This window comes from Penicillium paradoxum, assembly GCF_028828445.1.
Source record: "Penicillium paradoxum strain IBT 22861 chromosome Unknown utg000007l_segment0_segment0, whole genome shotgun sequence".
NCBI classification, from domain to species: domain Eukaryota; kingdom Fungi; phylum Ascomycota; class Eurotiomycetes; order Eurotiales; family Aspergillaceae; genus Penicillium; species Penicillium paradoxum.
This window is the reverse complement of record NW_026643185.1, coordinates 2,923,418-2,951,417: the sequence shown is the minus strand read 5'-3', so window position 1 is coordinate 2,951,417 and position 28,000 is coordinate 2,923,418. Positions and strand designations below refer to the sequence as shown.

Sequence of the window (28,000 nt, the reverse complement as noted above, 5' to 3'; positions counted from 1 at the left end):
GCCTAATGAGAGGAGAACCATCCGCCGTTCTCCCATTCGCCACGCTTGTACGCGGTTTCAGACCGAGTAACCGGGTTCGTGAGTCCAGAAAGCAGGACATTTAATCTCGGGAACGAGATAGGTTTCATTACCCAGCCATCAAACCCAGTTTCGATGTAGCTGTCTCGTTCTTTTTCAATCAAAGATGCAGAGACAGCAAATATAGGGACACGATCGTTGTGTCTCGCCTTGTCGGAGAGCGCAGTTTTCGGCGTCTTGCATTCAAAATCACGAATCATCCTAGTAGCAGCCATGCCATCAACAATCGGCATCTGTAGATCCATCAACACCATATCAAAGCTGTTGGTCGCTGAAACGAAAGCGGTAGCACATTCTTCACCATTGCTGGTGAGCTTCACGATATGCCCGAGCTTGGTCAACCGCTTGTGTATGATTTTGCTGTTGATCGGATCATCTTCTGCCACTAAGACACGAAGGAGCTCATAATCCGTCGTTGGAGGAACAGTGGTAGGGGATGTGGATGGCGGAGCCTCTGTAGATGGAGCTTGTGACGGTTCTGTGACTGGATCAAGGACCCGCGGGAAGTATGATTGATCTTGAATAGTCTGGAGACTTGGCGATTTAATGCTCGCGGATCTCTGAGACATTTTTAGAGCACCCATTGGTACACCAGAATCTGTTATGTTCTCTAATCCAGGAGGGGGCGGCGTCATAAGCGGTTGTAGACCCATCGGCAATGGATGCGTAACCATGGAAAGGCTTGAGCGGGGATCGTGCACAGTTGATGATCGCTTGAGGCCGGATGACGATGATGGCGAAAAGTGACGGCTGCTAGCACTGACAGGGCTCAAAGAAAGCCTTCTTTGCTTCTGATGTGAGCCTTGACTGGTGCTTCCCTGGTTCATCGCAGGTTCTTGCATAGCGCTGATGAGTCGATCGGCTTGACTTTTCCCACTATGTCCACTGTGCGAACTACCCCCAGATCGAAGACTCTCTGAACTTTTCCGTCGGGAATCATTACCCATTTGTGCTCCGCCAACAAGGGTAAATTCCTTATCCGAGATCATCGGCGTCGGAGGAATAGCAGATCCAGCAGCAACGATGCTAGCTGCCTCATCCTCCGATATGGTTCCCTCAGGCACTCGAAACTGTAAAAGAATCTTGAAGCGACTGCCTTTCCCTTCTTCGCTCCTAACACCCAGTTGGCCTTGCATGTTTCTGACTATCCTTGCAGCAAGTGCAAGGCCTAGTCCCAGCACGCGGGGCCTCGATTGTTTGGGCGAATCCAATTGCTGTTGTTGATTCTCTTCCTCTCTGGAATAATAACTTTCATCGGTGGAAACTTGCTCCAGCTCCTGGAAAAGCGCTTCCAGCTTATCGCGTGACATTCCCGTCCCAGTATCGACTACCATAACCTCGACCCCTACATGGCCTGGTATAGTCTGATTAGCCGAGCGCCACATTTCAGTTGTGACTGCACCAGATTGAGTGTTTTGTATAGCATTTGAAATGACATTGGAAAGCACCTGTCGCACACGACGCTGGTCACCGAAAACCGAAGAAGGAATGCCAGGGTGCACCGAAACAGTGTACGAGATGTTTTTTCGCTTCGCTTCGCCGGACAACATCTGAGCTGCTTCTTCGAATGTACCTTGAAGGTCGAAACTTTCATCTTTGATGAGCTCCTGACCCTTTTCGGTGTTTGTCAAATCAAGCAGATCGTTGATCACGTAGATTAAAGATTTAGATGCCGAGTGAGACTTGGTCAAACTCTCGCGTGTTTCGTCATCCAAGGCACCCTCAAGTGCAATCTCAAGATAATTGATGATTGCATTGAGAGGAGTTCGCACCTGGAAATTTTGCAATTTACAAGTTAGCCAGTTAGATAAAGACATGGGAACTGGGACTGAAATACCTCATGGGCGGAGTTGGCGAGAAGTAGGCGTGTTAATTGAGAGGTTTGCATCGCAGCCTCTTTCTGGCGCCAAACTTTGATGAATTTACCGTAGACCACTTGAAGTCGTGTTAGTTACCAAATGAACCACGTCCTTTATTTCCAATAAGAACTTACGACACAAAACAGCTGCGGTTTCCACGTCAGTCTCAGTCCATTCCCGACTTTGTGAGAGCACTGTCTCCCGCCAGGCCGCGAAACTTTGCCGTGGCTCAAGATAGCCCGCGGTCTGTTTACGCTTGGCAATATCATATGGATTACCGGCCCATCTGATCTCCGTGAGTTGTCCTCGACGGAAAAACACAATGAAATCGCTGCCACCAGTGGAGAGTGGCACATAAAGTAATCCAGAAATGAGCTTGAGTCCCGGGGCATAGTGCAGGTCAGGAAAGTCCTTGGCGATATCATGCGAGGCGAGTACAGAGTTCAGCTGGCGTAGACGAAGAAACTCTAGCAGGGCAAGCACTTCATGTGAAGCCGAGTTATCACCCAGAACTTTGGTCTCATCTCTGATTGACAATACTCCATAATCTGCATCGAAAAGTTGTAACAAATCATCCGAAGAGGCGATGATATAACCTGATGGGTTGGCCTCAGTAGGGACAGTATTGATCAACTTTCTGGCTTGTAATCGGGATGAATATGAAAGCCGCTCGATATTTCTAGATACGGTGTCGCCAAGCAATCGGCACATCTTTCGGATTGGAAAAGACACGCGCATGCCGGCAGATCCATAGCTATGGCATGATATCAAGCCCCACAGGTCATTGAAAGCATTGATACTGATGGACATCGAAGAACGAACCTTCATGTGAGCCAGGTACTTCACGTGAATGGGTGACATCGCCCTCAAGTATGCATGGGTCATGTCCAGAGGGGTTTCGAGGTCTTCGAGAGTCCGACACACTAATCGAGATGTAACCTGATCTCTGTCATACAACAATCGCACCTTGTTGATTTTGTATAATTCTCGTGCTTGCGCTGGAATATCTGCAGCGGGAAAATGGAGACCTTTGTAAAGATCGATTGTGACAGTGGGGTCGACCAATTCAGCGACAACCAAGCCATTCCAGGCGCTATCAAATTGATAAACCAATATTCTGTGGAACCCGGTGAGTTCCTTTACCAGTCCCGCTGTGGTGTTCAGAAGCATGTCAAGATCTGTCGCCCTGCCCAGTTGTTCCTGGATTTGTGAGAGGATAGAAAAGACTTCCATGTTTGCCGCCTTGCCTCTCCGCCGACGAGCATTACGTAGAACTCGTAGCGGTTGGCTGATGTTGATTGTTGACGCGGCCAACTGTTCTGCGGTGGGAGTAAACCCCAAACTGCTATTACCCAGGGGATCTGGAGGATGTGCAGGAGTAGCATGACCAGCAACATTCAAAGGATTGACATCGTCATCCTCCAGTTCGAATTCACAAATGATCAAGTCTTTTTGAGTCGGGCAGACATGAGTGGCACACCAAAAGTGGCGAGACTCTCCGGTAGATGTCCGCGTTGACAACGCAAACACTTCTGGTCCGTCAACAGAGGGGTCGTAGGCATCATCACGAACAAAATCCATGTGATCTAACAGCGTGTCTGCCTGATCATCGTTTAATATGTCACAAAAGCTTTCTAGCTCAAAGAGTTCTTTCGGCGAAAACCCGAAAAAGTCAGCGGAATTCTCGCTCACAATCCGGACGACCAGTTGATTAGGCTGCTCCTCTCTCATAGCCACAATGACTCCAAAGCTCTGTATCGCACCGGGAATTCTAATCGGCTCGTCTTCGCAATACTGGAATGCCTTGCCATCACGGCCTGTTATGATCGCATGGCCATTCTCTGTCACGACGTGCTTGAAGCGGGCAGTCAAATGGCCTTGTTCCTGGCCAGGCTGGGATCCGGCGGAAGACTGTGGATGAGCGATGGATTCTGTTCCAAATTGGCTGTCGCTTGGTGCGATCTTGGCATATATTTCAGGATGCTGAACAGCCTCTGATGCCAACGAGTGTGTCGCAAGCTCCGTCTTGTCGTCGATTGGATGTGTGTCATGACGGTGGATATTGGTGGGAATGGTCGGCTCGGCGTGCTCAGGATCAGGATGAGGTTGCGAGTTAGTTTGAGACTGAAGCTGGTGCCAGGTCTGTTCATCAATGAACGAATACTGTCGAGCCCCCTCCCGAGTTGGTGTTAGGGTTGTTCGGTTCGGCGATGGTAGCACGTGCTGTGCAGCAGCATTGGGATCGACTGAAACTACGGACCGAATGGGAAAGACTCGGTCGGCAGCATCAAACCCTGTGCTGGGGGGCTGCTGGTACTGATCGCCTGTAACCGACTGTGATCGATCCCTGGGCTCTAATCTCTTCTCTGCTGATTCCGACAAATCTAATCGAAGGGGATTCGTGTCACTTTTGGACGTTTGATGGTGTATTCCCAGCCCGGTATCCTGAGGCGTCGGCGATGTCATCGCGACCCTGTGAGCTAGAAGCTAAACCCCCTAGTCACTAGCGGGAAGCTAGGTAGCGGTCTCGGTGGATGTTACACAGAGAACTCGGTCGGGCAGGTATATGTTGGGCGTAAATCGTGGAAGATTCGTTCCAAGTCGAATATTCAGGGAGACCGGGGACAGGAAAGATAAGGCATCTGCCATTTATAGTGCTGGCGATGGCGAAAGGTTAGGGCAGCTATCACAACTATCGGAGGCAAAGGCTTCAGAGATGTGCGCCTCAATCCAAAAACCCAAGTGGATCTTTCCAAACGGGCTCATTGAGGATTTCGACCCGAGCAGGAGGCACGGGGATATGTCGATCAAGCTCCGGAGTGAACAGAAGCAGTGGACAAATGCCCAAAGGCAAAGGAATGGTCCCGATGGGGTGGATGAGGCGCGACGATCGGGGAGTGTTGAATGTTGGTGGAGAGCGGAAGAGCCCTATGGAGGGGCAGAGAGAAAAAGAGGCATGTGCGGGTAAAACGCGGTAAACGCCAACGAGTCTTGGGGAAATACCTAGGTACCACCAAATCAACTAGCCATCAATTAAAAATGTCTGAAAAAGGTCTGGAAAAATCCCACCAAATCACGTTCCCTGAAAGCTTAGAAACAGTAATGATTGTCACCACTCGATCCGCGAAAACGATGGACCGAGCTCATTTGGTCATTGGCCATTTAAACGCCATCTCCCCACTACAAGCCACTGAAGAACCCGCTGGAGAGGAGTGATTGGACCAGAAATGGACCCTGGAAATTAAAAAGAAGAATAGAAAACCGGTTATCGATCCGCCAATTGGGGGAAGCGAAATGACATAGGTAGGGGATGTCTGCCGAGGCTGTGTACGGAGTACACAGCATAGACTTATGCTGTACACGGGGAACATCATATATATATCACCATGACGCCATTGTTGAATCCGAAGAAGATTACGGAAACTCTCATCGCTCATCTTGCAGCTCAGCCTCGCATACCCCATGGGCGCTGCGCTGCTGAAATGCCCCAGTAGCTGGCGGTCTGACTAAACGTGTAAAACGTCAATATAGGGATAGTATGCATTCGAAATATGATACTGACCTATCAAATGAGATCCCCGAATGTGGTATCGTGCTTGTCCACAGCCACTAGCAGAGTTCTGTTCAATCAACCAAAACCCAAAGGTTCTGCAGCGACGGCTGGTCACACTGGTGAATGCAATCGTCGAACGCAAATGCAAGTAATCAAGATGAGAGTCCAGTGCTGATTACCGTCAAGACGAGAATGTGATATCAGAACGCAGCTCATATAATTCCATACTACCAACCCATGTTCATCCATGCACGGATCGTGCAATCTAGGCTCACATCCTCCCTATGATGCGGTATAAGATGACCCCGCAAATAAACTGGCAGCATGCGCCTGAATGGGCCTCTGGTCCAAAAAGATCCGCATCTCAACAATCTGCAGATCTGATTCATCGCGGCCTTCCAGATCTAGAATATTGAACTCCCGAACTCGGATAGCGAATTGGTCCGGGTCCGTCTTGAAGGTGGTTTCGGAGGTCGCTTCAAACATAACCGTGCGTTTCATTGCGATTTTCCCTGCCAACGGCGCATATAGCTGTCCGCTTTGAGCGGTTTCTTCATTCGGTGCCGTGCGATTATATGATGTATAGACGGGGCCCTTATCGCTTCCTAGATCTATATCCCAGGCGATGTGAATGTGATGATGGAATTTGGAAACGTGATGGCTGCGCACTTCGAGGAGAGGGACTGCTTGGCTTGCCGCTGTTGGCGGCTCACTGCCGACGAGGATGGGAGCGCTAGGAGTGAAGAAGGGGGTGATGCGATTTTCATCGGGAGAGAGGGAATCGAGCGCCGGTAGGAATCGCCGGAGAAACGTAAGACCCGGGGAGGCAGAGGTGGGGATGGACTCGTAAGGGCCGTGGTGGATGGAGATAGTGCGTTCCATACTGCATTGACTACTAAACGAACACTTTCACTTGAATCGTTGTCATCTCTTTGCTAAGGGGTCATTTCGTTTCTTTGGATGTGTCATGACGACGTAATATTGATATTGGAGAAGTTACATCATGAGGCTAAATAAAACAGATCATGAGCGTCGATAGACTGCATTATATTATTAGATTGCACATATGAACACCTCAGTCCTATGGTGGGATCTGGCGAAACTTTGCAACGTTGATGCGTCAATTGCATGCGCTGTACAGCCAGCAGGAAGTGACGGTATAGGTCTTCGAATATCAGATTGGAATGCAGAGGGCAATGCACACCAAAATTCAGATGTGGCAAAAGAATTCGCCAAAAGCTTTGGCTCCGTAGAGGAGATCGGTGGTATAGGGTGTTTTGTGGGCGGAATTACGGCTGTAATGGGAGACCCGATGAGGCGAGCTCGTTGAGAGTGGATGGCGAGGAAGGCTGTGGAAATATGTCCATTTACCCTGGGAGCTTGAGCCCGGAAAAGGCAGTTTGGACTCTGCTGAAAGTCGTTCGCGGGTGGTTATAAACTTTGAGTCTATTTTGATGAAATATACCATGGTTCACCCACCGACATCAAGAGGGATCCAGGGTGTCATCTGTCGATCGCGTGGATGGGCGAATTCTGCGCTCAGAAATGGGCAAGCTCTCCATAGACAATGTATTCCAGCCTCTCCGTCCCTTCGATCGCGAATCTCGTGGAGCCGCATGGGTGACGTCCGTTGTAAGCTGAGAAGGATCCACAAATCCAGGATACTCTTCGTGTTCGGAAGAAGTGGGTTGCGATCGATGGTTCTGCACAAGGGTGACCAGTTTTCCGAGAACACCAAATTCAAGCTTCAATTTGACACTGTATACCATAGGTTTCAACGTGGTTTGCAGCGCGTAATAACCGATGTATTCAGTAACAAGCAGGCAAATGTCGAGCAGGATAATGACCAAATTGATGGCCAGCAGCTCATACATAATTCTGGTTCGCCGTCGATCCTTGTCGGGCATCATCCTTAACAACTTCACGGTCTCTGTGATGTAGATTCCTGAGATGACAAACTCTTGAGTGCAGAACCAAGCCAATTGCATCCGTTCCATGACATTGTACCCGCGAATGATTGCCGGAGAGGCAACGTATGCGGTACAGAAGGTGAGCACGGTCGTCGGTATCAAAAGAATGACTGCGTCAATGACGATGAGCCATAGAACAAAACGAAGCACTTTGTTGCTATGAACCACGAGATGCAAGCGAGAGTATAGGACCACCGATTGACCCGGGACCATGACGTAGAAGCCAATGGTGGATAAGGTCAAAGAGAGCCATACTGGCGCTAAAGAAAAAAGCTCCAGCAGATAGCCAATGGCGTGAGGGATCACCCCGAGAACTACCGAGAGCAAAAGGGTCCAAAAGTAGAGCCCTCGGTAATGTGTAAAGGTCAAAAATAACAATATAAACAATTCAATGGCGTTGTATAATGCGATGGAAGTGAAGACGACCATCAAGGTCCGCACGGCCACATTGTTGCCATGGTATCCATGGATCCCATCGGGAGGCACGGACAAGTTTGTCATTGTCGGCGCGCCAACTGAATCCAGCTCGGGTATGATATATAGCTGATACAGACTTGGACAGCCGTAAAAAGGGAAGATTTCATGCCCCGCTTCGTGAGAACGCCGGTATGCTTTGCTCCAATGGTACCGGATCCACGGCCATGATAGTTGTCTTAGTTCGAGTCACTCATCTGCGCAATGTTGATCTGGTAGAGAAACTGTCCGTTGGCGCTTGAGGGCGAATCCGAGAGGGTTGGGAGGGAGGTGGTTTGAAATCGGATACAGGGAGGATCTGATCGTCGCAAGTTCGGTTTCCGAAGAATGCGGATGTGACTGCGCGCGGGGAGGTAAATCTGAGGGCGGTGATAAAGTCACAAAGACTCAAAAAACGAAAGGAAGTGAGTACGACCCTGAGTCGAGAAGAAGGGAGAAAAGAAAACCATGCGCCTCCCCGGCTTGTCGCCCCCCCGGATACCAGGCTAAACCGAGAAAGGAACCAAGGAACCGCCACACGTGAGCCTGGATTTTTTTTTTCGCGGACTTTTTCCAGTTGCGTGGGGACCAGAATTTCAACTCTGAAAGTTAATAAGATCTAGCCAACTTGTTCGGTTGATCTTTGCCGAGACCATAATTCTCGCGTGCACAGGCACACGATACACGGAATCCATGGTGAACTCCGTTGCTGAACAGCCAGGGCACAACATACCGGGGTATCCAGCTCTCCAATATCCTAAAAGACGCAACCGTCTCACAACCCCTCAGAACCAAATTTTCGTCCAGATGTCCTAATTGCCGTAGAGGATCCTTCAGGTTTGCACGCTAACATGCCCGGCCCCGGTATGTACTGGGTCAATCGGGCTTGGTTCTTCACAATTGGCCAATGCCACTTGCGGAGAACAACCGTGCGTCTGTTCCATTTTAAGACATTCTTGGACCGGGTCCCGTGACTGGGCCAACACGTGTTGATTGTTGATATCATCTACCACGGGACAGGATACCATGTAGGTATCGTTGTTACTACACGAAGTGCTCCGTACTTTTATCCTTATTTGATTGAAAAAAGTACGCAGATAACATGTCGCGTGTGTATCTTCGGCCCGCCTGTGCCCAAGATCTCCCCAGCATTGCAGATCTGGCCGCACAGGCCATGGTAGAGGATGAACTCTTTATCCATCTCTGCCCGCACCGTTATGAGCATTATGCAGATTTCCGCTATGGCTTTGTTCGTCGTTTAAAGAAGCGACTGGTGACTCCGGGGTATATTATAATGGTCGCGGTGGAGCAGGAGGGTCAGGGTGTGGGTGAGGTGATTCGTGGGTTTGCTGTCTGGGAGAGAAATGGGGAAACGGACGCACCACGGTTGAATGATACCTGGATGAATGGTGAACAGTCCTTAGTCCTTATGTCCTACCCATGGTCCTCCCACTGACACCTCCCTCAGCTCTGGAGCGAAAGCTCCTAGCTTTAGAAGATAGTTATCTCGCACTGATTTGCCCCGATCGCAGTGTTGATCCCCACCGACTTGCGCATTATACGGCTTCTATCTCGGATTGCTTCCCTTTTGCGGATTACCCAGACATGTGGTTTCTTGCCACTCTGGCTGTTGACCCTACATTTCAGCGCCGGGGGATAGGTCAGCAATTAGTACATTGGGGCTTGCAGCAGGCAGTGCGGGACAATGTATCTGTGGGGCTGGAAGCCAGTGTCAAAGGTACTGGGCTCTATGAAAAGTTGGGATTTCGAACAATAAACACACTGGAATTAATGCCAGGCATCATCATTCGAGCCATGCTCTACGACCAACCGCTTCCTTCCGAACAGATCCACCCTTGATCATGCATTAGATACCACGTTGTCATCTGTCAGGGTCGTGCTTATGCGCCACAAACGAGGCTGATAATCCATCAAAATGAGCACTTGCATATACAATTCGCCAAAATATGACCTGAATTATAAAGGCCCTCGATTTCGCCGATTTATCTAGCAGTTTATTGGCATCAGAAGCAATATACAGTCAATATGGCGTCTAAATTGATGCCCGATCACTTGCATTGATGGCCCATGGCGGGGTCAACAGCTGTTCCAACACCCCACCAATTATTGAGTTCAGTGGGAAACGTCTTACACAAAAGCCCAGCCTCGTAAGCTCAGTGGCTCGCTGCTTATTTGCTGAGCGAGGAGGGCTATGCATATAATGTGGACTATGTGCCATGTCTGCAGAAAATGAAAAGTCTCACGCGTTTTTCTTCATCCCCAATTTTCTCCCCGTTGGACTTTGAAAGTTACTGAAAGGTTGCAATCAGAATGACAACCACCAAGTACGATTTTGTCGTAGTCGGAGGTAATCATGCACCCTGTACTCTGCACACATGCGGCTGCCTTCATACTTACCATATGAACAGGTGGTCCGGCTGGATGCGCCCTGGCTGCGGGGCTCGCGAAGTCGGCCCAACGACCTCGAGTTCTGCTCCTAGAAGCAGGTGGGCGCAATGATGATAGAGCCTTACGAGTCGACGGAAAGCGCTGGACGACATTCATGGATGGAAGTGTGAATTGGGGTTATAAAACCGTCCCCCAGGAATACTGCAATGGGCGTGAGCTTGACTATTCACGTGGTAAGGGTCTAGGAGGTAGCTCGGCAGTCAATTTCGGAGTCTATACTGTAGGCGCGCGGGACGACTATGATGAGTGGGCATCCGGACTGGACGATGACACCTTCGGGTGGAAGGAAATGCAAGCCCGCTTCAAGAAGTTGGAGACCTTCAATGGTGCTGTCACACTCTCGGATAATCAGAAGTATGCCAATCCCGTTGCCTCCAACCACGGCAACTCAGGCGGCCTGCAAGTTGGGTATGCCGAGGATTGGGAGGGAGACTTGCCACTCTCGCTGGATGCATTCCAGGCGGCTGGACACGTCCTTAACTTAGATCACAATTCGGGCAATCCCCTTGGCATGGCCGCCACTATCAATTCCGCTAGCAAGGGAAAGCGTACTACGGCTGTTGATTTGCTTCTAGACGCCCCCGATAATCTTGTGGTTGTCACAGACAGCCCGGTCCAACGGATATTGTTGGAGAGCAAGAAGGCCATTGGAGTCGAGACCCAAGGCAAGCAATGTAAGTTCAACATTGACTTCTTGTTACTATTTATATCATGGGGATCTAACATAATTTGTAGACTTCGCCTCTCGGGATGTGATTCTTTCTGCAGGGTCGCTCGACACCCCGAAGATCCTTATGCTTTCTGGAATCGGACCGGCTGCAGAACTCGAGAAGTTCAACATCTCAGTGGTCAACGACCTCCCTGCCATTGGTCAAGGTCTCCGAGACCACTACTTTGTTCCCCTGATTCTTGCCCGTAACCCCGAGACAAATGATCGCAACTCATTCTTCCAAGATCCCACTGCCATGGAAGCCGCTATGCAACAATGGGAAGATAACAACACCGGGCTGTGGACCCGCTACGGCTGTCAAGTTGGGAGTGGCTGGTTCAAATCGGATCGCATCACCTCCTTGCCCGAGTTCAAAGCACTGCCAGAATCAGTACAGGAATTCATGAACCGTGAAACTATTCCTCAGTATGAGATGGTCACTCACCTACCCATTCATTTCATGTTGCCCGATATTTTCAAAGACTACAGCTACGTTGGCCTTGCGGCATTCATGATGAACGAGCAATCCTGCGGCGAGGTGCGCCTTCAGTCTGCTGATCCGAGTGTCCCTCTTCTGTTCAATCCGCGATTCCTCGAGGACCCCTTCGACCGTCGCGCCTGTATTGAGATCTACCGACACCTGCTGGAGGTGAGCAGGCAGGAGTCATTTGCCAAGGACACGATCTCAACGCTCATTGGGCCTGCGTCTGATTCCGACGAGGATATCCTCGAATTTTGGAAGAATTACCTCTCTTCCAGCTGGCACATGACTGGTACTGTAAAGATGGGGAAGCTCGATGCCAGTGATGCTGCGGTCGACACCCATTTCCGTGTGTTTGGTATAGACAATCTGCGTGTCGCTGATATGAGTGTTGTTCCTGTCCTGACCAACAACCACACCCAGGCTACAGCCTATGTGACCGGTGCTACTTGTGCCGATGTTCTCATCAAGGAATATGGACTTGACTCTCAGTGAACGGTGACTATATGACGGGACATAGCTCTTCTCTTATAGTCCACGTTAAAGTGAGGAAGAGTAAATTCTATACAGGACATTGTCTGAGGTAGTTTAACCTTGGATATGCTCCAATTGGGAATTTTATGAATCACTTAATATGGCCAAACATCCCTTCCACTAAACTGCGCTAAATATAGATCTTAAGAAGGTTGAACATCAATATTCATTGCATTTATACTATCTCTTCGATCAACATTCTGTTCCTCGATGTATATATGCTCTTCACGCAAATCAAACAACAGTTGGTGCCTCTGTATCTTCAAATAAGTAGAATCCCATGATAAAAATGAAATACACCTAGTAAACGTTTCGACTCAGAATTGACTCTATCGCGCCTTTGCCTGTGAAAATGGACAGGTAGTCGCGCCCCTCGCTTTGATGACCTCTATACCAGAAAGCATTTCCTCTGCGCCGTGCTCCTTCTGCGGATCCGGTCCGATCGTCATCAAGTCATATCCCTGAGGATGGTACCGATCACCTCGAGCGCCGGGCACTTTACCACCAAGTGCTCTCACTAGCAACGCACCCAGTCCCCACTGAGACCAGAACGTGGGCTCCATGTACCAGGGCTGCAGGGTCTTCCTCTGGAAGTTATATAGCTTTGAATTTGGGTTCGCCTTGTCCTGGACAAGCTTGACTGCGTTGGATTCCGATCGGGGCAACGCAAGATACCGGAGGTATACCTTCCGCGTTTCTCGGATGGAGGCCAGTACGAACGCAAAAATTGGACCGGGAGCCTCGAGACTGGAGATGTGAGCAAAGGGATTGAAATTCCATGGTTTAATATAGGACTTACCCAAGACTGGTTCTCATGACATCGTCCAAGCTATCGCCCAGCATCTTTCGCACGGAGGTTCTGATGAAATCGGGAAGTGATGCCATGGCCGAATCGACATAGACTCTGACGTATTGGTCGCTTGCTGCAGTAGGCTTTGCCACTTCCTCTTCATAGCGGATTGTCCATTCTTGCAGTTCAATCGCGAAGTGCAGGCCATCTCGCCATCCATCTTTGCTGGAAGGAAGCACATCGAATGGAATTTCCATATCTTCTCCCAAGTTCTTGTGGAAGATACCGACAGCACATTTCTCAACGTCAGTAAGCGGGCGCCATTCTTCTCTATCAACAAAGTTGAAAATCTCGGCGAGACCATCACCTAACGTATGCAGCAGGTCATTATCCGTGATTTTGTTGGCACGACGGTAACGGGCATGTCTGGGGTATGAATCAGTAAAGGTGACCAATAAATCATCAAATGCAAGACGCATTGTAAGCACCTCCTACATACAGATAATTCATGCGCGCCACGGCGGACATATACCGATCAGAATCTCTGGGCTTAGACTGCACTTCCCGAAGTAGGATTTCTGTATCAACAGCACGCTTCCCCGAATTGCGCTTATTGTTTTGGCCTGTAACTGCAAATAATTTGGACATGGTCGGGATACCCCCAGCCTGGAATCGTACTTGTAGTCAGTTTCAGGATTCTTCTGATGCTTGGGCAGAAGTGCGCATCGTACCTTCAACAGAGCGATTTTCCGAGCCTTAGCCAGAGCACTTGGAAACTCGAGTTCTTGTAACTGGGTCAGAATTTCATGCGCTTCTTTGACCGTCATCTCTGACAATTGCTTCTTGCCAGGACCGTATGGGGCCTCAATCTTTGCCTTGCGGCGGTACCGAAGAAGCCCAACTAGTACTACATAGCTGGGCAAGGCAATGGCAAGTGTCAAGTAATACTTGCTGCATAGTGCATGGCCCAAGCCAGAAAAATCAAGCATCTTGCCAGTGGGGTCTTGCTGTCAGTGTACTCTCTGTGTCAACGATATGGTCAGCTTCCGGTGCAAAATTAGGGCTTCAGGTTCGTCAAGATACCGTATATGACCTTGGGTTTTGAGCTGTACGAGACGGATATGTATGCTCTTTAGAGACTCGGGATTCAGAAAAAAATATTTGTAAATGCCTCAGAGTGCTAGAGGAGACTTATTATACCTCCTGTGGGACAAGGAAGAATTGACCTGGTTCTGCGTGCCGAGGTTCTTGGTTGCGGTGGATCGCTCACCCAACAAAAAAAAACGATGGAGAAATTCTAGAATGTGAGATATTAGTGCGCTCGATATTGTTGGGCTCGAAATTTCGAGCTTTTCATATGACCTCGGAGCCCGAGAGTTGAATCGTGGTGATAATGTAATCCGGATCCGACCTAAAGTCCATGGTGGAGCACTATGGAACAAATTTCTCTTTGGAAGGAAGTACATGAATGTAATTCTCTGCACGACTAACCCCGACCATGCAATTATTCATATGTTTCATGCGTCATTCTCACAAAGTTCGCATTAATGCTGACTGGAAGGCGGCTTCTACATCAGGTCGCCGGAAACCGGGCGCTCGTCCTAAAATCGCCACTCCGCGAAGGAGTGCTGGTTCGCTTCAGAAACAGGAATCAAAAGATGATATTTGCATGGAGACTCACCCATTAAGAAAGATTCAAGGTCGAACACACAATTTAAAGGTTGTGGAGGGGATTCGGATATTTTGATATCTGTAAACCATGAGTCAAGTCTAAGCTTTAGTAGTGAATGGGATGACCTTATCAACTTACCGGTTTGGTATTCAATAATTTGTGAGCTGCCCCATGAAATAGATTGAAGCCCAGAAGGACATGGACTCGGTGACAAGTCATGCACGATGGGAAACAAGGCAGATCCGTCCAAGTCCACACCTCTTTCTCTAAGATAGCCTTCCACGTCGCGGCAATCGAACCACTGGCCGCCAAATCCACAAAGTTCAAGATTGCTCTGATACTGGAGGACAGAATCCGGATCACCAGGAGCCCCAGACATGGGTAAGTTGCCGAGTATCCTCCGAGGAAACCTCATCTTTGGTGGATAGATGGGATCTCCGTGTTCATCTTTCGTGATATAATGTGTCCCAGCTCCTCCAATACAATAGAACGGTAGGGCGGAAATCTCCAGTGAAGCTCCGCGTTCAGAAGTGACCAAATCCTTGAAGTAAGGATACATCTTCTCCTTGTCTTTGAAACAAGGCACAAGTCTGAATATTCGGAAGACTTCAAGCGGATGAGATCGGGGATCGCTGAATATGCGGAAAGCGTGCTCCAAACTGGTCCGTTTGAGTCTTCGAGTGAAAGAGGTTTCCAAGAATGAGTAAGTATAAAGAATATCGGCCCCACCGAACCGATCAGCCACTTGCACCATCGGCAGATCACAGTCTAGCTCCCCATTTTCCGGTATGACGAGTCGTGATCGGTCAACGCCCCTCTCCACAGCTTCTTGAACCGGGCTGACCTCGGTTTCCGGGGGCTTGTCCATGCATGTGGAGCTCGGCTCGGCAATGGCTTGACTATCGGTAGTGACATTGCTGGTCGAACTGTCATCACACTGCGTGTTCCTGATTGAGTCCGGTGTACAATTCTTAGAGATTTCCTTCGATGAACAGCTATCAAGGTTGGATCCCTCAACAAAGTCCTCCGATGTCGAAGTCAGAAGTCTTAAGATGCTGTCAAAATCCCTGAGGAGTTCGCAATGGGTACCTTGCAGGCTAGCCTGAAGAGTGACCCTGTAGTCTGCAAGTGATCTTGCAATCTTTTGCATCTTCTGTTCGAGGAACATCACTTGTTTCTGAGCTTGTTGTAGTATTCCTTCTTTTTTCAGTCTGTAAGTTCTTTGAGCGCGACGGATTTGACTCCGCCGATCCTGCATGGGGTATCAGAATCGGCTTTCTCCACCATTTCCTATATATTTGATAAGGGCTCAGTACTCCATACCTCAGATAATATAGCTTCCCCGGGACCGTCAAGCCTGCGCCTACCGGCGCTCCTTGGCGGACGCTTTTGACCCGTCGCTGGCGAATCTGCTGGCATTGTTGAACACACAATATCTGGCACCTCTTGGATCTCAGGTCCAGGGATATATTCTCATTTGATTTCAATAGAAATATGGGTGACAGGCATTCAGCAGCTTGATTACTATACGTGAAGGATTTCTCCTGGGCTCTGGGATGAGCCAAACGGCTGATAATGTAATCGCCTCGGCCCACCTGACCCGTTATACGTAGTAGTTGAGATGAATAGACCAATTGGATGGAGTGTTGGGGCATTTGTATATAAATAAGGAAATTCCCGTCGCTGATTTATCGGAATTCAAAAAAAGGTTGAGGAAAAATCTGGCCAACGCCATGCGTAGGGGATCTCCGCGTTTTGCTTTTGCCCGAGTAATTTCTGTTACTTCGTATAAGTTATTCACATCAAGCGCAAACGTCTTGGAGATTCTAGAACAAGACGATTACTATATTACACCGTCGCGGTGTTTAATTATGCATACATGTACAGAAAGTGTTTAGAACCTTGGACATACCTTCCTAAAAGAGCAATATATCAATAGCTCATTACCAAATTGATCTTGCGCAAGTAGATAAATGGCATTCAAGGTATGAAAAGCATGCCTGATAATAAATACTCCATTCATCCTGCCACAACAAAGAAATATGACAGAAATCTCAAAACACCACCGTGTCGCAAATAAAGAATGGAATCACGTATCGCGCCACACACCATTACGCAAAGAAGGAAACGTGACATATCAAGGGGTTGGAAAACAACAACCTTATATGATTCAGCTTAACAGCCGAAGGAGGGATAGGGCGAGTTTCGCCAAATAGGACGTAACACCAAAGCCGGGCAAAACACAAGCAAATTAACAAAAAGCACAGACGCGCGGGTATCGAAGGATGATCGCAGAATGTAGGCAATCAGGACGCGTGATGAAGACAATCATGGCAGTCAGTTCACCATGGGCAGACCATGGGTAACCTCCTGCTTGCTCACGCCATCGGATACATCGCCCTGGTTCTCATCCGTGCGCACCCGCTTATTCTGCTGGAAGTTGCTATTGAGGAAGCTGGTGTCATCAGGGTGCTTGCGCATGCCGAGCGTTGCAGCAGCAATGCGGTTAAGGGAGTTCATATCATCAGAAACCGAGCTTGGATGCTGGGTCGGTGGTCCAGGGGCAGGCACGGAGCCCGGGGGCTGGAGTTCTGAACTCCAGCAGAGGCAAGAGCCAAATCAGCAGTACGAGGCTGACTCAAGTCGATGTTGGCAGGGAGCTCGGGAACTTCGCCCTGGGCTTCGAGGAGGCGCGATTGCAGGTTGATGATGTACTCGCGCAACTGGTAGTTCTCGCTCACCAGGGACTTGACCTGGTCTTTGAGAGGGTCGATGTTTTTGACCTCTTCCTCAAGCTTGCGAATGTAAGTTTCCTTGCGCTGGCGGAATGCACGCTTTCATAGTCGTTAGTAAGATACGGATTTGCACGGGTCAACAACACATACCTGGGCAGCACGGTTCTGCGCAGCACGCTTGGAAGTGGACAGCTCGCGCTTGCCATAGCTCTTGGAGCCGCCATCAGACGGGGGAGATCCCTGCGGTTGGGTGGGAGTCTGAGGGGCGCCGAGCATGGCACCTGATATGGCCGGGTCAATATTTGCCTGATCGCGAGGGCTAGCATTGCTGGGCTGCAGGTGCTGTTGCTGGCCTGGTGCACCTTGAGGGCGACCGCCCAGGTGGTGCTGAGCAGCTAGAAGCTGGTCATGAAGAACTATTAAATCAATCATTAGCAACGAAGGAATGATCACATGCGCTGCGCAACTCTAATTTATTTAGGTAAGGCGACATAGGAAACGAGGATGCAGTGGTTTTTGGCCCCAAAGACCATGAAACCATAGAACCCTCGAATCCTCACCTCCCAATTATAGCAGTCGAGCATCAGGTTCGCAAATTGATGATCACGTACCCTGATCCGCATGGTCCTATGATCATACGTTAGTACTAAGCATAGCAGATCAAAGTACGTAGAAGCTTGGGCGAGGGGGCAAGGCATGAGGGGGCTCGACGCGTCGAGGCATCAAGGTCAATCCCCAACACCATCGCAACGCGACAGAATCGTCTTGAGCCCGAGGTATACAACGAATTACCCAACGCGGGGATATAGATCTGATGACAAACGCGTTCGAGATAGGCTGCTTACCTGAGCAGAAGTCTGCATGCTTGGATGCGGCGCTGGCGCCAGTGCAGGCTGCATCGATAGGGAGAAAATGGAGCGGTAATGGAATTGGGCAGTGGCGTTGCACAATACTCCTAATTCCAGCAAGAATTGAGAGCAAAGAGGGCTTTTCTTTGCTAATATCAAGATGTAGGTCAAATGAGGTAAGCAGTTACAGATCCGATGCTGTAAGCAAGTTGATGGACCGCGAGGAGGAGGAGGATTACTTAAGGATTCTGAGTCAGGGGATTTGGGCGATCGTGGATTTATGTAAGGAGGCGGTAAGCGAAGTGCCCGCCCACTGGTAGGCGGTGGTCAGGGCGGTGGCGTATCTAGACTACGACTCACAAGGCACGTGTTACTTGGTTTGTTACCACATCTACTGGCTATGATTGGGTTTAGCCACAGTCTCAGAAACACTCATCATCTCCTTCCAATCGTATTATTCTGTCGTACATGGACAAATATAGGTTTATTGCTGACTGCATCCCGCCTGCATCCGGTCGCGGAGCGGTTCTACTTGTTCCCGATCGAGTCAGCATGATGTCATGCTCACCGATAACGTATCTCGATACTTGTATACTTGTGCCCGGGGCAAAAGGAATGTGGGAGATGTACAACATACCAGGTACCACATGTAGCAACCAAGCAATGGAAAAATAAACATTTACCCGAGGGCAACCCTATCATCGAACAATATTGGCAATGAATCATGAAGGATATACATACACATAACAGCCAAAGTGAAGGATCTACACTCTCGTGATCGCGTATACTGCCAGGTGCATACCTACATGCACATATGTATGGAGTAAACCTCATATCCAGGTATTTACTCCAAAACACAGTCAGCCATACACTTCCCCGTCCATATCGTAACTATGCACAACGTTGAAGCATTACTGCTGCTTCTTCACACTACCCTTAATAGGTTGTGCCTGGATAATACCGGCACCAACCTTCGCTGACTCCGTCCAGCCACGCTGGTGCATCCAGAAACGGGCAGCCGGGTCGGCGCCATGCAAGGACGCCCGCCGAGCATCATCTTCAAGAGACGCACGAGAGATCTCAGGCGCTTCACCTGCGGGTGTGATGTCGTCCTCGCCTCTGCTCTCCTCTGCGTCCGCATGAATACTCGACTCAAGATAGCGCTTGCGCATGAGATAACGCTCAGCGCGCTCCTTGCGGGAATTGGGGGGCTCGATGCGGGCCATACCAGCTCGCACAGCATACCGTACGATAAGATACAGGTGCTCCGAAAAGAAGATTGCCAAAAGCAGAGCCCAACCCTTGATGTCTGTCGGTTCGCCATTAGGGCCATGCTGCGCGTTGCCGCTGAACATGTACACAAGTGCTGCGCTAGTGATACTGCCAACCCAGGAGAGGAATCCCAGGCTATCAAGCCAGGGCCCAATCGTGTCAGTCCGCAAAGGCACAGGTCGACGGAATTCCATGCAGATCTTGAAGAAGTCCGATCGCAGCTCGATCCAATTGTTCACGAAGAAAGAGACGGGAACAAGTGGCCATGTGGGCGAGAAAAGGGCCAAATATCCAAACTGGATGCACATCTCGCGCAGGTCATCGGTCACGTCGTAATCTGAGAGCTCGACCTCGTTTCGCACCCGTGTGAGGAACTGCACTTCTTCGGCAGGGTCATCGAAGGACACGACGGGTCGCTCTGGAGATTCTTTGTCGCCGTTTCGGTCCATTTTTCCATTGCGCTCCTTGTTGTACTTCTTATATTTACGGAGCGCATGCTGTTTGATATAGGGAACAATAGTCTCCATGGCGAAGCCAACAATCTGGGCCGTGACAGTGAAATAAATAACCTGGTTTCGCAGGCGAGCTGGGTCGATTTGGAACTGAGATTGCTTTGCGACGGCGTGCTCCTTCGACACGAACGGCCGAACAGTCAATCGGAACACATCGAGGTAGGGGACGATCCAACTTGCAAATGGCACATAGACAAAGGCCGTCAGGAAGATAGGCATATAGGACGTGATAAAGTTGATAACAAAGACCTTCTGGGTCAGTGCAACATCATAAGCGTCCTTTGTTTCATGGTTCTCGTAGTCATTGAGCTTCGTGGCGATGGACGTCAAGATAGCGCTCATAGTTGGCACAAGGGCTGACAAAAGAATGGTTGGGATGAAAATCTGGACGGTAAGCTTCAGTGTCAATAACCGGGAGAAGTCATCATACCAGGTATGTTTTCAAGGGACCGTTATAAAGCTCCGAGATAAAGATCTCGATGGCAAAGCAAGTTGCAATAATCGCACCTAGAGCAATCACCGCAAGCAAAGCGAACGGGATCTGAAGTAGCTGCCGTTGCATGCGCTTGGTTGCCGGGAAGACACCGTGGTTCTCACCAGTACTCTCATCGCGGGTCTCTGTCTCGGGCTTGAACTCCCGTCTCTTGGTCCTAACGGCTGAGACATTCTTCGTCTGCCACCTGCAGCTCAGATCAACCTCCTGGCGCTTCCAGTATTCCACAAAGATAATACACCACAGACAATTGACAACAGTATAGATAATGGAAAATCCCCCAAGAAGGAACCAGCAAGAGAATCCAAAAACAGCCGGGAAGATCAAGAATCGAAAGTACGACTGCAGGAACGAAAAGTAAAATCCAACCTGCCACCTATGTCAGCACGGGATCGTTCCACATACACTGTAGCACATGAACATACACTTTCTCCAAATTTATTCCGAATTTGATCCAAATCATCTTCGGAAAGGAATGTCTTCGAGCTCCAGTCGCGCATCCATTTTTTGTTTGTCTCAACGTCGTGGAGGGGGAAGATAGCGGTGACATTCTTCCATTCGCCATGGTTGGGTGTGATCTCGGCGCCGCCCTCTTCCTTTGGGTTTGTGATCATTTGGTGGATCACCCGCAGACGCTCGGCTTCTGTCTGGGGCTCAGTCGAGTTGGAGGGTGTTGGTTCAGCATTGCGAATGCCATAGAGCCAGTCACGTACGCTGTGGGTAGACAAAAAGTCGAAATTAGAAATTGGTACAATCTCGAAGAACGACCTCACCACTCACCGCGATCGATAAACTGCTTGCTTCAGCCGCTTCTCCAGAGCTTTCACAAAGATAAGCAGAGACGACTCATCGCCTTGTCTAACCTCTGCCTGTAGCCCGACTTGAGCCAATGATTGAAGCAGCTTCTCTAGCTGCCCGATTGACTGCGATTGGTCTGCGATGGTCAGATTGTGCCCCGCAACATGCCACCAAGAGCGCTCTTTTACTTACCTACATCTCCGAAGCTGTAGCGGATAACATAGTCCACATGGAGATTGCACTCCTGGGCATTATCCGGGATTGTCGCCATTACTGGGGAGTTGGAAGAGGAGAGAAAGTGGGACGCGCAAATCGCGGTGATCTGCGGGTCGATGCCGTCACCTGGCGCTAAAGAGCTTAGGGCGCAGCCATCAGGGATCGGACGGCGTGTACAACGGATGGTGGGATCTCCAATTAAGCAGCATATTCATGACGTTCAATTCAGGTTCTCGTATCTCGTCTACCTCGTTTCTCATTTTCAAACAAAATGAAACAGTGAGCGTTAGCGCATACACAGATGTCATGCCAGCACTGTAGACCCCCAACCTTCCCCTTGATCGATCCGCGATGAAGGCCCTAGTATACGCGATGTAAATCACCCCGATCCGATCGTTTCTAAGTCATTTGTGCGTTGTAGTATGTTGCATTACAGATACAATCTCCGAATCCAATCGTGACCAATGCTTTAAGCTCCCTCCGCCAAACGTGTCAAGGCATCACCCTCAACCATCATCTTCATCCACTCATCCATGCCGCGTGCACCAACTTGCTCGTAGAACTTAATGCTGGGCTCGTTCCATGTGAGCACACTCCACTCCAACCGCCGACCCGACACCTCAAGCACCTGCTTCGCAAGGTACTTGAGCAGCTTGAAGCCGTACCCATTGCCGCGTGCGCTGGGCTGCACATACAAATCCTCGAGGTAGATACCGGGGGCGGAGCGCCAGGTCGAATAATTGTAGAAGTACAGGGCCATGCCGACAGGGACCGGGTTTGGGGTATCGGCGGTCGGAGGTGGGATGATGAGAGCTGTGTATACGGAGCCGCGCTTGGGCGGGGTACCGGGGAAGGAGAGGGTTGCTAGGAGGGATTCTTCGGTAGCTTCAACTTCATGAAGGGCTTTTTCGTAGTCAGCTAGTTCGCAGATGAACTGGAGGATGAGGGGGACATCTATCTAGTGTTAGTTGCGGGGTGTGTCCGTGCTATCAGGCGCTCAATTGGGGCACACTTGCCCTCGGGCGTCGCGAGACGAATGGTAGGTTGTTCGGTCATGGTTTTGGAGAGAGGATGCAGATAATCCATGACAAAATTTGGAATTTGCAGGGGGTTTGTGGAGCTTTTATACTTGCCAGTGTATGACTCTTTTTGCTAAGCTTCGTGACAAGCTATCCCGGATTAGGCAATATTGCCGATATAGTGAAATGGGCGCCAACTACTTCGTTGTTTACATAGACGACTGCATATGTGCAGATAGAGAAAAATACGTATTATCTCTACAAAACACTATTGTACATAGCAAGGGACTCCGATGTGTAACCAATGCCCATGGGTATAAATGCCAATTACTTAGACATGATGGCCGACATCCACTTTTGTTCATCGGTTCTGTGCTCGTTAGTAACTGTCGTATGCAAAGAACAGGTCAGATAACTCACCGGTCGAAATGGAGTAACATTCCCAAAACAGGAATCAGCTGCTTCTGGTAGTTCTTGTCCCTCTGTTCCAAGAATTGCAGAAGAACGTTCTTCAGATACATGTAGTCAATGGATGCGTTGATGGGGGGGCCGACAGGAGTTTCGCTTCTGCCGGGAGAGACGATTGCTCGCCGAGAGCCCGAATCTATAGATGACCGCGAGGACGGTCGACCAGTCGGGGACCCACGTAGACGGACGTCTTCTCCAAGTGTCTTGTGAGATCTCCGGAGCTTCTCTAGTCGGTTACTTGTCTCCTCCACAGAGCGACGAAGCTCTGCCTTGTCCTTTTCAAGATCACGGACTTGCTTCTCACTTTCATCGAGCGCATCGCGAAGACCGGCCATGGCCTGTCGAATCTCCGTCACCTCCTGTGATGACTGTTCAGAGACCGATTCCAGCTCATCACGACGGCGACGCCAGTCCTTTTGGGACTGTTCAAGTTCCTCCTTGTCCTGCTCTGCCGTGCGCAAAGCTCGTTCAGCTTCGCGCACCTTGCCCTTTAGTTCTTCCATTTCACGGGCACGACGTCGGCCTTGAGTGCTGGCCTCGTCTTCGGCACGATCTCGCTCTTCGATAGCAGCCTCCATGCGTTCTTTGAAGTCTCGCACCTTGGACTCCGAACGACTCTCAATATCATTGAGCAAGCGGCGCATGGTCTCGCCTTCACGAGTTCGCTCGCTAAGCAGACGGTGGGCGTCAGCCAGCTCTTCATCCAGGCTTTCGCATCGCTCACGGGCCTCCTTCATTTGCATTGCAACTTCCCCAGTCTGGTCACGCATGCTGTTCATTAGACTCTGGGCGCTACTGTGCTGGGCTGTCTTTAGCTGGATCTCATCTCGAAGGCTGCCGAGCTCCTTGTTCAGCTGGGAAATCTGTTCATCCATCTCCCGCATCTTAGTCCGGGCACTCTTCAACCCATCCTGGGACTTGGAGAGGTCGCCAATGATTTTGTCTCTGGCATTGATAGCATCTTGTTTCTTGCTCTCGGCAGATCGCAGGTTGGATTGAGCAACAGAGAGGTTCTCCTCGGCCTTCAATCGGGTGTCAGTCTCCTGGCGGATCTTCTTATTGAGAGAGCCCAATTCTGTCTCTCGCTCCGAGATCTTCAACTTCGCAGTCTTCAGTTCAGCACGCAGATCCTCATGCTTACCCTCGAGGGCCTTCAAGTCAGAATTCTTGCTGGTGAGTGTTTCTTTCAGGGTCTTCAACTCGGAGGACTCGGCACGTAGGCTGCGCAGTTCTGGTTGGACCTTCTGAAGAGTTTCCCGCAGGTCTGTAAGATCCTTGAAACGAGTGGCAGCCAGCTGTTGGGCAGCGGAAAGATCTGTCTCCAAAGTAGCAGAGCGAACCTTGAGGTTCTCGAATTCCTCTTTGAGAGACGTGTGCACCTTCTCCGAGTCGGCTGTAGTTGACGCGCTACTGGTGCGGAGGTCCACCAGTTCCTTCTCCAGCTTGCTGATGGTTTCTTCGAGTGCAGACTTTTCTGCTGAAAGCTCCTTGATCTTGTCTTTAGCTGCTACATGGTCCTGACCCAAGTTGACAATGTCATCGCGCAGAGACTCGATCTCCTCCTTCAAATCCTCTTCGCCTTTCAGTTTAGAGCTGAGACGGTCAATGGCAGCCTCCTTGTCCGAAAGTTGTTTAGTGAGAGATTGGATCTTCTCCTTGAGCTCTTCTAGCTCTCTGGTGGCCGGGGCAGACGCTGCTTGGGGTGGTTGATCGACAGGAGCTGCGTCAGCCGGTTTCGAAGGCTCCTCTGCTTTACCGCCCTTCTTCTTTTTCTTGTTTTTCTTCTTTCCTCCCGCGCCAACACCGCCAGCGGCTTGAGTTAGCTGTGCCTCATCTTGGGTAGGAGCAGGAGTAACAGCAGGGACAGTAAGAGTGGATGCTTCCTGGGCTGGCGTCAGGCTCTTGACAACCTCATTGAAGTCGGCTAAATCTCCAGCGAAAATCGTCTCCCTGGCCTTTACCCACGCCGTGTTATTCTTCAGGTTCTCATCCACGAAGTCGAAAATGTCTTGAAGTTTAGCAGAGCTTGTAGACTTCTCGTTAATCTCAGTCTTCAAGTTAGAAACGGTAGACTCAGTATCCTTAAGCTGGGTTCGGAGACCATCGACTAGGCCCTGGAGCACAACCAGCTTTTTCTCGTCGGATTGCTTTTCCTCCTTAGTCTTTTCCAATTGAGCCACGAGTTCCGAATCAGGCTCAACCTTTTCGTAAGCCTGCTTCTGAAGCTTTTCGATTTCTTCGCTCTTCTCTTTGAGTTGCGATTTGAGCTTCTCAACTTCCGATGTGGTTGATTCAAGAGATGATCCCGCAGACGCTAGCTTTTCTTTCAAGTCATCGATATCGGCCTTCTTAGAGGTTTGCAAAGTTTCAATTTCAGCATCCAACTTGTCTTTGGTTTCGCGTAGCTCGACGAGCTCACGAGTAGCTGTCTCCAGGTTCTGCACCATGCCTTCCGTGGACTCGCGAGTGACGGATATATCGCGCTTGAGCTTCTCAACTTCGACTTTAAGGCTTTCGACCTCTTCTTGCTTTTCCTTGAGTTCACCTTCCAATCGGGGAACTTCGTTATCAAACGAGAAGAACTCTTCGCTGGTCTCCTCCTTGGTTCCGTCTGTAGCCTTGCTTGTCTCACGCGGCTTCTCCTTGAGGCCAGTTAACTCGTCCAAGGCCTCTTTTGTAGCCTGCTGTGCTGCTTCAAACTTCTTTCTGAAGTCCTCTCTTTCTCCCGTAACGCGCTTCAGCTCTTCCATGACCATGTCACTTTTCAGGGCAGATTGGTTGAGGTATTCCGTGAATGCTTTGGGTTCGGCGATCGAGGTGAGCGGGGTGTTCTCTCGTAGAGCAGCCTCAAAAGGCTCGATGGATAGGACGCGCGAGTGAGCCGTGCGGTAAGCCTTGAGCAGTTCTAGATATTCAGTTAGTCTTTCGCCCGGAGACCTGATTAGGCAGCTACCTACCATGGTATCGGGACTCCAGCTTATCGAGTCGTCGGAGCTTTGCGCGAACATCTGGCGGGAGCACATTCGGGATCTCCTTGGTCTCTGTTTGCTGTGCTGTCTCTTTGTCGGGCGTTTCCGCCGTTTTGCCTTCGGCCATCTCTGTGCCTTCTCCGTCGTTGGAAGCGCTTACTTCCGAAGCAGCTCCAGGTGTATCTGTTGAAGGAGTTCCGGCTCTGCTAGATTCATCGTCGTCACCGATGGCGAATTCAGCTTCAAACTCCTTGGGGTCGGGTCCCCTGACGGGGGTGCCGGTGTTGCGTCTCGGGCGGGTGCGCCGACTCGGGGATTGGTTACGTCCGGGGGGACGACGAGTGGAGTTGGTGCGGGAGATATTATCCTGGGCGGATTTTTGGCGGGCTTGTTCCTCTGCGATGCGAGAGTCGATGGCGTCGCGAAGGCGCTGCGATCATTAGTTGGGCGCAAGACACACATCAAAGAATAGATACCTGAAACATCGCCGCGGTTCTGAGAACCCAATGAACCACAAAATTAAGAAACGCTAGACCGCTGGCAAAGATGTTCACCAGGAAGAAGATGATGATGAGCAATTGACCACGGGGCGGAGTGAGGGGGAGCATTGGTTTCAAAGAGAGGCCAAGGCGGAACTGCCATGTGGAAGGTCGGTTGCGGCTGTCCATTCATATTGTCTGACCGATGCTCGTATGTTTAAGCAATTCTGTACTCGGGAGAATCCGTTTGTTTAATCTTATGTATATTGGAGATTGTTCTCGTCTCATATCGAAATGGAATTTGTGGACGTTAGTCTTATGACTTGTTCTCGAATGTATATATTGTTGGTACCTACTGGATCTAAGTGTACATAATCTTCCCAAAACAGCTATTAGTGAAACCGGTACCTATCAACAAACCTAGTACCAGCAAATACATGTGTGTGACCATACGTACCGGATTTTCCCTGCTGGGTGTGGCTTTCCTACTTGAGCTGCCACCGCTTTCATGAGGGTGCTTAGGCTCAGGCTCACTGAGTAGATGTCAGCACGGAGTCAGATCAGTGATCATGCTCAGTTTAGTCACGTGTAGAATGGCTGTCGCTCAGTGACTGCTCATTGCATTATTTGTGCATTTTTTTCCCTCTGTATTTTTAAGTAATTTGATTACAGGTAGATAGCAGTGGCATTGGCGTATAGTAGGTTTGGAAGCCTTTGTACAATGACTTAGGCATTTATTATAGTCATATACTTATACTAATACGATATAAATTGGTTCTTACTAGGTTTGCTACGCTTGCTTGCTTCTCCCAACCCAGGCCGCCTTGGAGTGATACCCTTATCTCTATAAAGAGGGAGATAAGGACTGCTCTTATCTTCGCTATCGACTAGCTTACTTCTCTGTCGGTTCCGCGTACTTAGGATTCTGGAGTGGCAATCCCTTCTCATTCATGAATGACGCTGACTTCTCCTTGGCCTTACTACAGATTCGGAGAATGGGCCGAGCAAGAACCAGATCAAGGAGAATTAGGGGAGTAGAGTCACGTCGAGTTTGGAGAGGACAGCGCGATTGCTGGCATCTGGACCCTAAAGCAAGATTGTGAACTTGGTGCGCGCGGAAGCTATATTCACGACTGTTCTTAGGAGTTGGAAGCCCACTGAGTGAACTGGTAGATATGGGCGCGGTGAGATCCTACAGTCAAATACTCCGAAATTCTTAGGAGATCCTTGACTTCCGGTGTGACTTCCAAACCCCGTAAGCAAATCATATGGCAAGTCGGGTGTTAGGACCGGCGTGCTGGCGGGTCCTGGCAGGTAATATAGAACTAGAGTGAAGGAATAGCAGGGTGCTGGTATATTCATAAACTAATCGCTAAAGAGCTAAGTTCCCCTAGCAGTCTCTGTATGGATGACCTTTGGCGGGTCACGGGACTAGGTCACCTGACCCGGCAGGCCTTAGTCTCCCTAGTGCGGTCTCTGGCGGGGGGTTATGCTACCCCTGCTAGGTCACGGGTTCTGGGTCATAGGACTAGGCGGGATCTAGCCTGTGAGGCACTCTCCTAGCAGAGGGTCGTAATATTTTCCCCCCTCCTTAAAGAGCTGCGTCCTCGTAGCTAAGGGTCG

The 28,000-nt window shown here is 49.9% G+C and overlaps 9 protein-coding genes across 9 annotated transcripts; 2 read left to right on the top strand and 7 right to left on the bottom strand.

Annotated features, from left to right (window-relative positions):
* Positions 1 to 2: 2 nt before the first annotated feature.
* On the bottom strand, positions 3 to 4,403 carry fphA (putative sensor histidine kinase/response regulator; the record flags this gene model as incomplete). The annotated part of the gene is made up of 3 exons (XM_057179667.1): positions 3 to 1,850; positions 1,916 to 2,013; positions 2,072 to 4,403. The coding sequence occupies 3 exons, from the start codon at positions 4,401 to 4,403 to the stop codon at positions 3 to 5; spliced, it is 4,278 nt and encodes a 1,425-aa protein (XP_057028053.1).
* Positions 4,404 to 5,772: 1,369 nt separating this feature from the next.
* N7457_008623 (uncharacterized protein) lies at positions 5,773 to 6,372 on the bottom strand (the record flags this gene model as incomplete). The annotated part of the gene is made up of 1 exon (XM_057179666.1): positions 5,773 to 6,372. The coding sequence occupies one exon, from the start codon at positions 6,370 to 6,372 to the stop codon at positions 5,773 to 5,775; it is 600 nt and encodes a 199-aa protein (XP_057028052.1).
* Positions 6,373 to 6,974: 602 nt separating this feature from the next.
* N7457_008622 (uncharacterized protein) lies at positions 6,975 to 7,961 on the bottom strand (the record flags this gene model as incomplete). Its single annotated transcript, XM_057179665.1, has 1 exon — positions 6,975 to 7,961. The coding sequence occupies one exon, from the start codon at positions 7,959 to 7,961 to the stop codon at positions 6,975 to 6,977; it is 987 nt and encodes a 328-aa protein (XP_057028051.1).
* Positions 7,962 to 9,015: 1,054 nt separating this feature from the next.
* On the top strand, positions 9,016 to 9,773 carry N7457_008621 (uncharacterized protein; the record flags this gene model as incomplete). Its single annotated transcript, XM_057179664.1, has 2 exons — positions 9,016 to 9,253; positions 9,331 to 9,773. 2 exons carry the CDS (start codon positions 9,016 to 9,018, stop codon positions 9,771 to 9,773), a joined length of 681 nt encoding a protein of 226 aa, XP_057028050.1.
* A 471-nt stretch (positions 9,774 to 10,244) lies between these two features.
* Positions 10,245 to 12,067, top strand: N7457_008620 (GMC family oxidoreductase; the record flags this gene model as incomplete). The annotated part of the gene is made up of 3 exons (XM_057179663.1): positions 10,245 to 10,281; positions 10,343 to 11,056; positions 11,118 to 12,067. 3 exons carry the CDS (start codon positions 10,245 to 10,247, stop codon positions 12,065 to 12,067), a joined length of 1,701 nt encoding a protein of 566 aa, XP_057028049.1.
* Positions 12,068 to 12,435: 368 nt separating this feature from the next.
* On the bottom strand, positions 12,436 to 15,987 carry N7457_008619 (bZIP transcription factor; the record flags this gene model as incomplete). The annotated part of the gene is made up of 6 exons (XM_057179662.1): positions 12,436 to 12,853; positions 12,906 to 13,322; positions 13,396 to 13,562; positions 13,628 to 13,797; positions 14,578 to 15,820; positions 15,892 to 15,987. The coding sequence occupies 6 exons, from the start codon at positions 15,985 to 15,987 to the stop codon at positions 12,436 to 12,438; spliced, it is 2,511 nt and encodes an 836-aa protein (XP_057028048.1).
* A 918-nt stretch (positions 15,988 to 16,905) lies between these two features.
* N7457_008618 (bZIP transcription factor bZIP-1) lies at positions 16,906 to 18,202 on the bottom strand (the record flags this gene model as incomplete). The annotated part of the gene is made up of 5 exons (XM_057179661.1): positions 16,906 to 17,159; positions 17,207 to 17,402; positions 17,454 to 17,719; positions 17,915 to 17,930; positions 18,149 to 18,202. 5 exons carry the CDS (start codon positions 18,200 to 18,202, stop codon positions 16,906 to 16,908), a joined length of 786 nt encoding a protein of 261 aa, XP_057028047.1.
* Positions 18,203 to 19,062: 860 nt separating this feature from the next.
* N7457_008617 (anoctamin family protein) lies at positions 19,063 to 21,497 on the bottom strand (the record flags this gene model as incomplete). The annotated part of the gene is made up of 5 exons (XM_057179660.1): positions 19,063 to 20,319; positions 20,366 to 20,797; positions 20,854 to 21,142; positions 21,209 to 21,362; positions 21,419 to 21,497. The coding sequence occupies 5 exons, from the start codon at positions 21,495 to 21,497 to the stop codon at positions 19,063 to 19,065; spliced, it is 2,211 nt and encodes a 736-aa protein (XP_057028046.1).
* Positions 21,498 to 21,911: 414 nt separating this feature from the next.
* N7457_008616 (Vesicle-mediated transport protein (Imh1)) lies at positions 21,912 to 26,566 on the bottom strand (the record flags this gene model as incomplete). Its single annotated transcript, XM_057179659.1, has 4 exons — positions 21,912 to 22,376; positions 22,911 to 25,834; positions 25,887 to 26,328; positions 26,375 to 26,566. 4 exons carry the CDS (start codon positions 26,564 to 26,566, stop codon positions 21,912 to 21,914), a joined length of 4,023 nt encoding a protein of 1,340 aa, XP_057028045.1.
* Between the last annotated feature and the right edge of the window lie 1,434 nt (positions 26,567 to 28,000).